Source organism: Schistocerca piceifrons, chromosome 8, assembly GCF_021461385.2.
Source record: "Schistocerca piceifrons isolate TAMUIC-IGC-003096 chromosome 8, iqSchPice1.1, whole genome shotgun sequence".
NCBI lineage: Eukaryota > Metazoa > Arthropoda > Insecta > Orthoptera > Acrididae > Schistocerca > Schistocerca piceifrons.
In genome coordinates, this window is record NC_060145.1 from 143,077,077 (window position 1) to 143,092,254 (window position 15,178).

The 15,178-nt window shown below is 37.3% G+C and overlaps 1 protein-coding gene across 3 annotated transcripts in view; it reads right to left on the reverse strand.

The window, feature by feature from the left end:
* LOC124711273 overlaps positions 1 to 15,178 on the reverse strand; it is a 93,078-nt gene that overhangs the window by 30,631 nt on the left and 47,269 nt on the right. For 2 of the 3 annotated variants that reach the window (XM_047241257.1, XM_047241258.1), the window contains 3 exons: positions 12,471 to 12,709; positions 9,093 to 9,299; positions 6,043 to 6,348 (listed from right to left, as the gene is read on the reverse strand). In XM_047241257.1, the coding sequence (XP_047097213.1) occupies positions 6,043 to 6,348; positions 9,093 to 9,299; positions 12,471 to 12,709 (752 nt within the window). The remainder of the gene's footprint in view (positions 1 to 6,042; positions 6,349 to 9,092; positions 9,300 to 12,470; positions 12,710 to 15,178) is intronic. The other variant, XM_047241259.1, reaches the window with a different exon arrangement.

The window sequence follows — 15,178 nt, forward strand, 5'->3', positions numbered from 1 at the left end:
TGAGAAGCAAACTTTGGCACTACAGAGGTGGACACAAATATGATAACACCAAAAACACAACACTTTACAACACCTAATATTGGATAGGATTATCATTGACATTCAAAACAGCTTCCAGTCATTTCAGAATGAATAAATACAGAATCTGTATGATTTTCAAGAGAATCTTATACCTTTCCTCCTTCAAAAAAGTGGCAAGTTCAGGTAAAGATGATGCAGGCAGATAACAATCATGCACCCTTGATATGGTGACCATGGTGCATAGAGAGATGTGACAATGCATCCTTGTGCTCACAAAGTCAGTCCTGGATGATGTGAGCTGTGTGAACAGGGGCCCTGTCATCTTGGAAAACAGTATCACCGCCGAGAAACAAACACTGTACCACTGGAAGGACCTGATCAGCCAAAATGGTCACATAATCTTTGGCAGTATTCCACAGAGACACAATCTAATGGAACAATCAGTAGTGAACTTGGAAGTGCACAAGATTAATGATAGGCTTCAAACAATATGTAATAAATTTCACAATGTGTCCCTGGTTAATGTCAGCAATCTAGAAAGAGACCTGCATACAACTCACGGTATGCACACGAATAAAAGAGGCAAAAAGACTGTCAGCAAATTAATTGTCGAGGAAATTAGACAAAATTCCCCACAAAGTGGTGTAAGTAAGTGTATTACCATGGAGTGGCCCAACCCACCAAATCAGAATCCGCCACACAAACAGCCACTGCAGGCAAGCCTGGGAAACTTGTAACGCCTGCTGGACAATTTGGTAGCTCTAAATTATCCTGTATAGTCCAGCACAAGAAACTCAGACTTAATGTAATACACCAGAATTTCAGTAGTCTTAAAAACAAGCACAATGATCTGGATATTATTAAATGTCTTGATAAATAAACCTGATATTTTAGTTATAACTGAACACTCGTACACAGAAGACCTGATTAGCATTAGTCAACCACTCCCCATGAAATTTTTTTCTGCCTTTAATAGGAAAAACAAGGCTGGCGGTGGCGTAGCAATCTTCACTGTTAAAGCAAGTAATTTCAGTGTTATTGATGTAAGTACGTTCTGTGTAGAAGGAATCACAGAATTTGCTGCAATAAATCTAAAATGGGATTGAGAAAATACAGCAATTATTGGTGTGTATAGGCCACCTGGGGCATGCACGGATGCAGTTTTCAAAATCTATCTGACTGGCTGATACATATAGACAGTACATTTTCTAGGTTAAATGGCCATGTAAATACTATAATAACAGGGGATATAAATATAGACTTATTAACCATTGATCCCAACACCAAAAAGCTACATCTCCTACTATATGAATTCAATCTGATGCCACTTATCCGTGAGTCAACTAGAGAGACTAACAACAGCAAAACATGTCTGGATAGTATAATAACAAACATGACCCATCTTTCCTACAGTACAGCTGTTCTAAAACCTGCCATCACTGATCACCATGCAGTACAGCTTCAATTGGAGGCAAATTAGATACCCTTTGCTACTAAAAAGAAACTATATGTAAGCAAAAGAATTGTGTATAATGATAACGTCAATAGACTGAACTGCATGTTAGCACACATACGATGGTTTGAGAATGATAGGTTCTCCTATAATAGCTTTGCTGCTGACTTCTGCTATTGTTTTGATGTCACATCCCCAGTTGTAGCCACAAAAGTCAAACAAACTAAAAACATAAACAAAAGTATCTGGATAAAAAATGAAGTCACTGAAGCATGGGATAAATTAAAATTATTGCATAGTGCAATGTTGAATAATAGACAAAATCTCAAGCTAAAGGAGGCCTTCAAAACTTATTAAGAATATTATAAAAAATTATTCATACAGACCAGGAGCAGCTACGTTGCAAACAAGCTTCAGGCTCCACACAGTGTTACTTCTGGTGCCTAGGGAGTGATACACAGTTTTAGAACAGGCAGAGACAAATGCTGTATGGACTTTAATATTGGCCACAATGGGACTGTAGAAAAAGATCAACTTAAAATTGCTAATATATTCAATGAATATTTTTCTTCAGTAGGAGAAGTTATCAATGACAAATATAATAACCTGCACTATAATTTTAAAGGCAATCCATCCAAGCATAGCATATATCTAGCCCCCACAAATTGCAAAGAAATAATTAACATCATGAGCTCTCTAAAATCTTCCAGTTCCACAGGGCACGATGGCCTCAGTACTAATGTATTAAAAGTGTGCAGAGAAAGTGTGTCTTTACCTCTGTCTGTAGCAGTAAATAATAGAGTCAGGCACCTTCCCAGACAGGCTAAAAATAGCTCAGGTAACAACAATCTTTAAAAAATGGGACAAACTCAAAATTCAAAACTACAGACCCATCTCAATACTTCCAGTCTTTTCCAAAATAGTTGAAAAAGTCATATACAGCAGAATTATAAACTTCCTCCAGATGCACAACCTAATGTTTGAAAATAAAAGTGGATTCTTAAAATGTAAATCAACCAGCAACAGCAGCTGCTCATTTAATTGGAGAGATAATAAGTGGCATCAAAAACAAGCAACATGTTGCAGGTACATACCTCGACCCTGAGAAGGCTTTCGACTGTGTGAACACAACAATCCTATTAGAAAAGCTATGGAACAGTAGCATCAGAGTACCGAAAAAAGTTTGTATTGCTTAAAACTGAAAGTGGTGTTCACAAATCCAAAATCACTAATATAAAATATGGAATTCCCAGGACTCAGTATTGGGTCCTCTTCTGTTTTTAATGTATGTAAATGACATAAGATATTGGACTCAGAGTTCCAAAATAGTTCTGTATACAGATGATACATTCATTGTGTGTTAAAAGGAATCATTTAATGAAATTGTAATATCGTGACAAATGAAACTGTACAGTACTTTAATGAAAGCCACTTAAATGTAAGCAGTAGTAAAGCATGTCTCATGGAGTTTACCAACAGTAGTTTTAATGCTGAAATTAAACTATACATAGGCAATGAATTAGTAAAAAAAGAATTTAGTGTAAAATTCCTCGGTTTAACAATTCAAAGCAATCTAAAGTGGGACACACATGTTGGCACTCTAGCATGTAAGTTGTCTAAGAATATATTTGGAATTAATATGATTAGCAAGTTCTGCAAAGACACTGTTGTCCTTAAGACTGCATACCATGCTCTATTTTCCTCTCACCTGAATTATGGAATAGAAATATGGGGAGCAACAACCAAAGCAAGTCTATTGCTACTTCAGAAAAGGGCTATAAGAATCATCTATGGAGCAAAATATAAGGAATCATGCCATGGCTTGTTTCCAAAAACTGGTGTACTAACCGTAGTAAACATGTACATTCTAAAAGCCATATTACTTATTAAAAGACTGCAACCCAACATTTGTTCCAATTTGTATCAGTATAATACCACGAATAAAGAAAAATTTTACATTAGCAGCCACAGAACAACACTCTATGAAAAGGGTCCGCAATATGCAGGTCCAGTAAAGTTATGACCCCACTCACAATGAAGCTTAAATTTCATCTAAATAAATTCCTGTTACAAAATCAATTTTTCCACATTAAAAGAATACCATACTTACATGCAGAATACAAAGTGCTTCGAAAAAATATGTAAATAGTGTTAAGCAAACCATTTTACTAGTAATTTAATCATTTTGTTAATCAATTATGTATTCAGAAGAATGTATTATTGTGCTATGTATCAAGAACTGTAACCTGTTTTCATACATATGCAATTAATCATTTGATGTTGAATAAAGTACTATTATTATTATTATTATTATTATTATTATTATTAACCTTGAAGAGTAACCACAGGTCACATGGAATACCAAGGTATCGTTGCCCAAATCATTTCTGAAACCCCGCCATGTTTCATTCTCGGAATGTAAATTCAGCTAAGGTTGGAAACTGTGTGAAATGGGACTCACCTGACCAAATGACTTTCACCCACTGGTCCACAGTCTAGTTTTATGGCTTTGGCACCACATTTTTCTGTTACTGGCATTTGCATCACTGAAGTGTGATTTTGGAGCCCCAGTTAGCCCTGCAATTTCCAGGTTATGGGGCCACGTTTGTGCTGTTTTGGTGCCAGCAAGGTTTGCGAGTGTGACATCCAGTACTACAGGGATTTTTGCAGCTGTCGTTTCCTTATTTTTCATCACAGTCCCCTTCAATGAACATCTGTCACAATCATTCAGCACACATATTTTTGTCCATGTTGTGACATAGCAATGCTTTCCCTGTATGCAATATAAGTCTTTGATATGGTACCACTTGAAACACCAAACACCTCATGTTCCTAGGTGACCGAAGCACCCACCATATGAGCACCAATAATGTGCCCAGGTTTGACTTCACTTTACTCTAACATAATGCACACAACTACACAGAACACTGCTCTGACCACAGCTAACACTTACAATGTATTAGGGACATTGTGTACATGCCAATAATTGTCAAATACAAACAGCAAAATTCATAGGTTTTCCTAGCATCTGTATTTATATTCAAGCAAGCATTTCTCATTGTGCTTCCATAATTTTGTCCAGCCCCTGTACTTCTGTACCTTTCTTAGTAAAGGAACATTTGAAGATGGAGTTATTTCAGTTTTCTGTCTGTTCTCTTCCATTTTAATACTACATTAATCAATGAGAGACAGGATGGAAAATTTCTGATAAAATCTTTGATATCCTAGCTTGCTGTAGGCTCCACACTTATCTCTTCTTATGAATGTACATGAAATTATATAATGTAGATATTACTTGTCATCTTTCCAAAATGTGTCAATCTTTCTCTGATAACATGTTTTGTCAGTATTTGAAGTGGTGAAAACTTCTTGAGATCGCCTAATGAGAGACAAAGACTGTACAATATTCAAGGACTCTACATGCAATTTTCTGTGGTTTCAACACGAGATCACTTACAAATTGAGATAAATTTTCTTCCAAATTTCAGAATAGTAACACATTTGTCTGCTTGCCGTAAATGATACAATGTTGTATTCATGAACAATAAGTCATGTCTTTGGAAACTTAACAGAAATAAATTCTTGATGATGTAAACATGGAACCTTATGTCAAGGCATAGGGCCCGTCATAAAATAATGGAACTCAGAGGTTTCAGTAACAAAAGCAGCTCTAACACAGTTAACATATGCACAATGTATTCTGACAGTTGGAGCATAACTGTTAAAAGAAATAAATTCTTACTATAATGGGCATGCATGATTTGGATTATGACTGTGAGAACTATCTGACAAAATATAAAAGACAGCAATATACCCCTTTTATAATAAGAAAATGTAGTCTGTGTCAAGTGCACACACATAAAATACAGAAACACTGTGTTTTGGGAGTTGTCAAAACACCCGAGGAGCAACAACTCACAAGAGATAGAAGCAAGGGCATAAACTAGACAGTAAAATCATGCTCTCAAGATAGGTGAAATAAGTAAAGTAGCATTTTTCAGGAAATCAGAGGGCACACGGGGTGAGAGAGAAAGGATACAGCTACTAGGAGAGATACCAGACAGACACCCTCAACCTCCAATCAAAGTAATCACCCTCCCTCCACAAGGAAGGCAGAGACTGGCAAATGGCATCAGAGACACAGACAGAGGGCAAAGTTGTCTTCACATCAGGTCATTTCACTTTTAAATGGAAGTCTGCGAGGCAGAGGCTGTTCTGTCCATTGTGTCTGTCAAGGACTTAAGTACTGTTGCTGCTGGTGCCGCTGGGTCGACAGACTGAGTACTTCACTGGAAGTGGGCAGAACAGTGATACACTATCACGGTCTCCAATTTTAGATTCATCACTCTCCCATGAAGGTACCCAAATTTACGATGGAGTGTGTTTTATTTCAATAACCTCTTAGTAATCTATATGCTTTGAAATAAGTTATTTTCTTAGGTGTTTTCTTCTCCTGCTGAGATTCCCTATCAGGCAGGTCAAAGTCTCTTAATCCTTTGGTTTACGTGCCAAGGATGTGATAACAGTGAAAAATCCCTATGTTAAAGTATCTGCGAATAGATACTCACTGAAATTTCATAAAGAGATGGGAGACCGCTAATGAGGTCAGAAACACCAGAGATGCTGATGCCAGTTTCACCAATGTCGAGCCAGTGCAGGCTCCGCATCTGCAGCAGCGCAGGCACTGCCCGGTCAGTGACGGCCTCTGCCCATGCCAAGTGGAGCTCTGCGAGCATCGGGCAGTTTTGGGCCAGGGCAGCCACCAGCAGGTCAGAGCCGCTCTCACGCAGGTCCACAGACACTAGCGTCCGCAGGCCTGGGAGGCACTCCGGCAACCACGCATCTGGGCGGAGCGCTCCTTGTAGCCCAAGTCGCTGTACAGTTTATAGAAATCTGATGTTAAATTCCAAATAAAATGGAGCCATCCCAAATGCAAAAATAACATCAGACAACAAGATCTGTAACCACATGGATTTATGAAGGTATTCATTTCAATAAAACAATTTTTAGTAAAGTATCCCAAAATGTGTGTCCTAAATATTAAAGTAAAAATGTGGATTGCTAAAAGATTAGACAAAAATTGAAGTAATGTGAATATGGGATGAAATTCATGAAATCAACATATTCACTCTGCTGAGTATCAATATTTTGAAGTTCTTGAACTTAAAAGTAACACCACATAACTTTGCTAAGAAATATTTAAAAATATGGAAAGCAAGCAATCACCAAGTTGACACTTCCTGGCAGATTAAAACTGTGTGCTGGGCCGACACTCGAACTTGGGACCTTTGCCTTTCACAGGCAAGTGCTCTACCAACTGAGCTACCCAAGCACGACTCACGCCCCATCCTCACAGCTTTACTTCTGCCAGTACCTCGTCTCCTACCTTCCAAACTTTACAGAAGCTCTTCTGCGAACCTTGCAGAACTAGCACTCCTGAAAGAAATGGTATTGCGGAGACATGGCTTACCACAGCCGGGGGGGTTGTTTCCAGAATGAGATTTTCACTCTGCAGCGGAGTGTGCACTGATATGAAACTTCCTGGCAGATTAAAACTGTGTGCTGGGCCGACACTCAAACTTGGGAGCTTTGCCTTTCGCGGGCAAGTGCTCTACCATCTGAGCTACCCAAGCACGACTCACGCCCCGTCCTCACAGCTTTACTTCTGCCAGTACCTCGTCTCCTACCTTCCAAACTTTACAGAAGCTTTTCTGTGAACCTTGCAGAACTAGCACTCCTGAAAGAAAGGATATTGTGGAGACATGGCTTAGCCACAGCCTGGGGGATGTTTCCAGAATGAGATTTTCACTCTGCGGTGGAGTGTGCACTGATATGAAACTTCCTAGCAGATAAAAACTGTGTGCCGGGCCGAGACTTGAACTCGGGACCTTTGCCTTTCGCGGGCAAGGGGAGGGGGTTGGAGTGACGGACATATTGTAGGAGAGGTCCAAGCTGCACACAACATAAAGGCGGACGTTTGGGGGTTGAATCCAGGTAGCATGCATTTTGAAATTGCCACTAATATCAAACCATAGTATGCAGAGCAGTGAGCTGTTAAAATATTCTGGGCGACAGTGTCATAGTAAAGTTTTGAGCACAGATGATAGCCAATAATATTTTAATAGCTGCGACATTTTTGGCCCTGACAGTTTACATTTTACAACTTACTCATTGTTCACAATTTTACTACCCACACAGTTATGTTTTAATCTCAATATCAATTTGTAACAGTTGAATAAAATCTGAAAAATAACTTTGTTTGATGGAATGATGCTCTTTCATTCAACAATGATGCTTGTGAGGCACATATGTATAAAAGTGCTTATAACCTATTACACACAAAAAACATCACTGACAGCTTCCTTCATTAAATCTGGAAAATGTAATGTATGACCTGGCAGTGAAGCCAATCAACAATCATTTATAGACCAGTATTTCACAATTTGACAGTGCCATGAACTCCATTCCCCTTGGATACCATCTTGTGCCATGGTATCGCATATAAAAAATTTCTGGTGCATTTGAATGTGCACTCAACAAAATGTAATTCTGAAATGACATAGTTCTACTCATTAGTGACCTGCACTCACTGGTAAAAAGTAAATAAATAAATTTTTAAAAAGTCAGGTAAAAATTATGTGAAATGATTTAGATTTATTTAAATGTAAGAAATAAAATAGATTAAAGAAACATTTACTACACTTCATTTGCTGCACATGATATCAAGCCTCATTCAAAGGTGCATCAAATGTTTTTATAATCTGTTTTATTTCTTACTTCTGGACAAATCGTTTCACAAAACATTTGACTGGTTTCTTTCTTTTTTTCATTATCAAATTGTGTTCAGAATGCATAATCTTATTGACACCTTATTTGCTTTCCTAGCCACTCCTGTTCTTAAAATGTCCTGAATTTAGGTCTTGATTTAAAAGACACCATTTTGTCAGTTAAATATCACACCAATGTAACTTTTTATGTGCAAAATAAATAAGCCTTGAAAAGATACATTTTTTACATTTTCTTTGTTTTCCTAGTGGCTGATGCTCTTGAAATGTACTAAATTTTGTATTTGATTCAAAGGAAGCCACATTAAAAATCAAATATTACAGCAATGCATCTTTTTTATGTACAATAACTTTTTGGACTTTTTGACACTTCACATCAGCAGGAGTTGTTCATGAAATATTTTAATTTTCCTTCAAATCAGTAATTATTATTTTGTCAATTACCTTGACTATTTTCAAACAAATAAACACTTTTTCTCAGAACTACACCACATAATGGTCAATCTGATTCCCCATTTGCCCATTTCCCACTCATTGTTTGGCAATGAAAATTCAGACAGAAACCTATTGTTTAATTTCTTGGGAGTCTTTCTTTCACTCCACTCAAATGTTTGACCAGAAATTCATGAAGAACTAGATTCAAACTTAATGCTTGTGAAACATTGCAGACTCTAGGCAAAGAAGAGTGCCATAACTGTTATGACACATCACCCAACAGTGTCAGGAAGGACAATAAAAATAAAGAAAGTGACTAAGTCGATTTCTGTTTCAGAACACAATTTTAACTAAAGATTGTATGTATATCTTAACTGGTTTCCCACTCACTGTCACACCTTCAGACCAGTCAGCTTGCGCACATTCCTGTAGAAAGTGGATGCAAGTGCTGAGGGCCACAGGGAGAGGTTCAGGTTCCATAGCTGGGGATGTAGCAGGGCCTCCAACACATCATTCATCAGCTGCCACCGTGCCTCCCCATACCCACTTTTACCAACACCCGCTTCAGCTTCTTCTCGAGTCAGATTCTGAAATGCCGCCAACAGCTGCAAATGTAAAACATCAAAAAATACTGATTATCAAGTTCTCACATGTTACGCATCAACTTCAAGATGAACATTATCATAAGTAATGGCAAAAGAGCGTTGCAGCAAAGGAAACTTCATGACACTGATACATGTGTTGCCATACTACCTCAGCTAACATGTATAAGGGTTCATAGAGAGATGTGCAAGACAAAAAACACAATCTAATGATCAAACCACAAGATTACTACATATTCATTGTATGTTTTAAAATAAGATAAAGAGTGAACTATTAACATGTGTCAGCCATAGCTTACAAAAAATAAGACAGGAGGAAGGTCTCTTGTATTTCTGTACATAAACTCCTTTACACATTACCTTTAGCTATATGACAACATACATGCCTCAGCATTACGAGGCTGCTTCTACTGCAACACTGGGATATGTACATTGAACGTTTTCCTTTTATAAAGCTGTTATTTTTTATTTTTTTTTGCTATGTTTCATTATTCTAGTTTAAAGATCTGAAGGTGCCTGTCACAGTTTAAACAGTAAAATCCATGACTGTCATCTGGTTAAAAATAAATATAAGACAACAATTATATTAATCACACATTTTCAAAACAAGAATGTCATATTCAACCCCGGAATGTGGCATCCTTAGATTTCACACAGGAGTTAACAATACATAATGTTCAGTGAATTCCACAACACAGTGTATCTTCCATTGAGTTTTTTTAAATATCCATCAATGTTTTTATTCCTTTCACTGTTGCTGTTCGTTGCCCAACACTATTTGAATGCCCTCTGAATAAGAAAGTTGGTTATACTATTCCGTTTGCAAGATTACAAAACTGAATTATTTGGAATTTCTTCTATACATATCTCCTTTGTGTTGAAACAATAATTTCAAATCCAGAAAGATAATAATTTACTCATGTTATGCAATTTTTGGATAAAATATGCAAAATTAATGATTAAAAAATTCTAGAAAAATACTGCACAACATCAAGATCAATTATTAAAATTGTAAATAGATATAGTTAGGAATCTTTAATACATATTACAAGGCAGTTGGTTGTAGCAAATTTTTAGCAGGGAATCGTCTATAAATTTTAACAATGAAAATCGTTAAGCCCTTACACAGAAATTTGCATGTTTCAAAAGTAATTGTTCAAAATCAATACTTTTTATATAGAAAATAAATTGCGTATGAAAACATACATTGTCAAATAATCCCTTCATTACCATAAAACTTACTATTACACTTAAGTCCTTGTGAACCTATTACTTCTCATTCAAATTTTACAACAGTATTAATACTATTAAGTAACTAGTAATCACCGACTGTTAAATTTTTATGTAAAGGCCAGTGCAAGGCCAAGCACAAGATAACTGTTAAAGTGGGCCAGTTGTTGGAGTAGCTGTTGAAGTTGTTGGTCAGATGTTAAAGTATGGAGCATGCAAGTTGTAAAAGACACAAGAAAGTGCAATTATGTAACTAGTCTGAAAAGTGTACGAAGAGATGTGTATGAAGATTGAGGCAATACAAGATTACACAAGCTAAAAGCTACAGTTTTATTCTGTACATAGACATCGAGTCTATTTGATCAGATAAATATTTTTTGTAACACAAAATGCAAAATATGATTATTTTAAATAATGTGCAGCACAGTTGCAGTTATGTCTGTGACTGTAGACAGACAGAGTTATATCTGAATCTATTTCAGAATTCGCTAAGAAGAGCTATATACATGGTGACCCAAAAGTCAATTAACATTTGAAAATTCAGTAAGTCACAGAATAATAAGACAGAGAGGTAAAAATTGTTCAAACAAATGCGTGGCTTTATGGAAACAAAAAAAAGTTCACAGAATGACCAACAGATGGCACTTCATACAATACAAAAGCAATACTTAGCACAACAACTGATGTTTAGCAAAGACAATGTTCTTCCTAACAAATGCTCTACATGCCGACCATCATTCATTAACAATACCTGTAGACGAGGGACAATATTGTTAGCAGCAATGTACAGCTTTTCAGTAGGTATGGCAAGAAATTGCCATTGGATGTTGTCCTTTAGCATCCCTAATGGGACAGGACGATACCAGTATACTTGCAAATTCAGGTAAGCCTGTAACCAACACGGATTGAGGCCTGGGTACCTAGTAGGCCAAGTGGCAGCTTAGCATGCGATCACCAACAAACGCTGTGTGCAAGAGATCTCTCTTACATGTAGCAATACAGATTGAGTGCCATCCTGCAGAAGAGTCATACCTTCCCACAGGTGTTTATCAGCCAGGCTAGGAATTATGTGATTCTGTAATGTATGAGTGTACCTCACACCAGTCATGGTGATAGGTTAAAAAGAAGCAGCATGCATTCCCTTAGAGAAAAAGGATCTGATCACAAACAATGTGGTAAATTCACACCCAACTGTGATTTTTTCATCATACAATGGGGTTTTCATGGCAGTTCTATGATTTTCAGCAGCCCAAATTCTGCAGTTGTGAGTGTCCTCATGTGGCGTCATTGGCGTGTTGCTGTTCAGCTAAATCTGTTGCCCAGTTTTTGCACACATTTTTGGTTTCAATAAAACCTCATGTCGCTTCAGGCTTGTGTGTCATATTAATAGACGTTTGAGTCATCCTGTACGTGCAATTCCTCATAGAGTATTATCCTGACGGTCAAAGGCATCTTTTGTTGTTGTTGTTGTTGTTGTTGTTGTTGCCGCTGTGGTTTTCAATCCAAAGACTGGTTTTATACAGCTTTCCGTTCATGCTACTCTATCCTATGCAAGTATCTTCATTTCCGAATAACTACTGCCACCCACATCCTTTTGAATTTGTACTCGTCTCTTGCTCTTCCCTCTAATACCAAATTGACAATTTCTTGATGTCTCAAAATGTGTCCTATCAACTGAACCCTTCCTTTAGTCGATTTATACCATAATTTTCTTTTCCCCCAAATTCTATTCAGAACCCCCCTCATTAGCTATGCAACCTACCCATCAAATCTTCAGCATCCTTCTGTAGCACCATATTTCAAAACCTTTTAAGATGAAATGAACTTAATTATCATATAAAGTAGGAAGTAACAATACTTTTATGAAACACATTACATTACAAAAAATTAAAATGCAACAGCTAAAATGAGAAGAGAAAATAAACATAAATAAATGGTGCTCACCTCTTCACAAAGTTGGGCACACAGGACTGGAGGTAGGTTGCTGTACAGGAATTCATGGAGTGGCTTGAGTGATGATGGAGGCATCTTAGTCCGCTTGGGGATGAGCCTTTTGAGAATATAACCATGCTGAGAAAAGCCTGCCAGAAACTGGCGCACTCTCTGACACACATTGGTCACCACAGCAGCCATCACCAGCTCCTGCAGGCTCTGTGGCTGCAGGCAGACCGTCATTTCCGACCCTTGCAAGAAGCACAGCAGACAACTTATTTCACAACAATATCAGCATCTTCAGCAGTTATTATAATTTTTATTTCTATTAGTATGACTTATCTGATATGTTGACATTAAAACATCAGATATATTTTTCAAACACCAGTCTCATTAAAATAAAATAAAGTTTTAAACAAGTCATTAAACTTGCAATAAAATGCCCAAACCATTCCATGTTGCACAGCCCTTCCTCAGGTGACATGCCAGCATCCACTGGAGTATGCCATACCTATTGCTGTAGCACTGACAGACTTTGCCATTAATGCCTCACCCAGTAGTATCTCCCAGTAGTGTTTCTTACCTGACAGACTGTGAGTTTTTGCTAGATATTGTGAGATATCCTTTGCTTGCTTAAATGCTAGACTAGTACATTAGCTAGAAGTTATGAAGGTCTTGCTTGATAGACTGTGAATCTCCATGAGATATATTTGTGACTTATCTTTGTTTCCTCTGGTGAAAGACTTCAAAAATTTTAGGAATGTTATAGAGTATCTCTGCTTTCATGACTAAGCTAACTGTATTCAGAGAAATTATATAAACATTATGGGTGAAATGAGTACCCTAATTTACACTGTAATACATGTTACAATGAGTTTGCCTCTGAAGTAAAATGTTATAACTTAAGAACAGAATTTCTTTCTGTTTCTGTAACTGCATCTACTTTTTGGCAATATGCAAGAGAAATACTGTATTTTTTCTTCACAAATTTCAACTAGTCACTTGTACGTTCATTTTGTCCAATATTTCCCAACAAGAGGGAGAACTTTCATGGATGTGAGAGTCAAAGTATACATTAACAAAAGATAAGCAAATCAGAGGAACTCAATTTGTATACTGTATTAATGATAACTAATCACTACACTGCTTAACACCACGTGTGCTTATGGCAGCTAAATTTAACCAGAAAGAAAGCTGCTAATCTGAAAAAAGCTGCTGCCTTCCAAGTTATATTAGATATTTGCTGTCTATCTGCAATTGGTATTTAATGTTTACTTGATTACAGTGGTATTTTCCAATAAAAATATTTACTAACATCTGCAGGTACTGAGGCTCACAGCTTTATGATTAACACTGCTATATGGTATACAGTCACTGTAAAGAAACTTCGAAAGAAGCAGAGACTACTGCATAACAGGTGTAAAACAAAGCATAGGACTATTGATAGAGATATGCTGAATGAAAAGTGACCGGCTGCCAAGAGAGCAATATGTGACGCCTTCAATGACTATCATAGCAGAATACTGTCCAATGATCTTTCAGAAAATCCAAAGAAATTCTGGTCATGTGTAAAGGCTGTTAGTGGACCAAAGTTAGTGTCCAGTCACTTGCACATGATACAGGAACTGAAACTGAGGATAGCAAAGCAAAAGCTGAAATGCTTAACTCCATTTTCAAATGTCCCTTTAAAAATGAAAATCTACGAGAATTGCCCAATTTAATCCTCATACCACTGGAAAGATGAATGAAATAAGTGCTAGTGTCGGGGGTGTTGAGAAACAGCTGAAATCGTTAAAACTGAACAAATCTCCAGGACCCAACAGAATCCCTATCAGATTCCATACCGGTTTTGTGGTTGAGTTGGCTTCTCTCCTAAATATAACCTATTGCAGATCCCTTCAACAAAAAACTGTGCCCATTAGTTGGAAAAAAGTGCAAGTCACATGTGTTTGCAAGGAGGGTAGTAGAAGGGATCCACAAAACTACTGTCCAATATACTTCACATCAACTTGTTATAGAATCTTAGAACATATGAGCTCAAATATCATGAGGTGTCTTGAACAGAATGACCTCTTCCTTGTCAAATACTTTGAATTCCAAAAACATTGACCATATGAAACCCAATGTACTCTTCTCACATGATGTACTGAAAGCTTTGGATCAAGGCAATCTGGTAGACGCTGTATTTCTTGATTTCTGGTAAGCCTTTGACTAAGTACCACATCTATGCTTCTTGTCAAAGTACAATCATATGGCGTATCGAGTAAAATTTTTGACTGGATTGAGGTTTTTTTGGTAGTGAGGGCCCAGCATGTTATCTTGGATGGACATCATCAGATGCAGAAGTAACTTCGGGTGTGCCCATGGAAGTGTATTGGGACCTTTGCTGTTCATGTTGTGCACAAAAAGAAACGATGCATTACAAAGGAATTATCTGAATGGGATGGATTTTGGTAGATGTGATGTACATGTGCATACAAACAAATTATTACAATTTCAGAAAAATTTGATGATTTATTCAAGGCAAGAACTTCACAAATTGAGCAAGTCAATAATGCACTGGTCCACCTCTGGCCCTTATGCAAGTAGTTACTCAGCTTGGCATTAAGTGACAGAGCTGTTGGATGTTGTTCTGAGGGATATCATGCCAAATTCTGTCCAATTGGCACATTAGATCATCAAAATCCCTATATAGTTGGAGAGCTCTGCCTATAATGTTC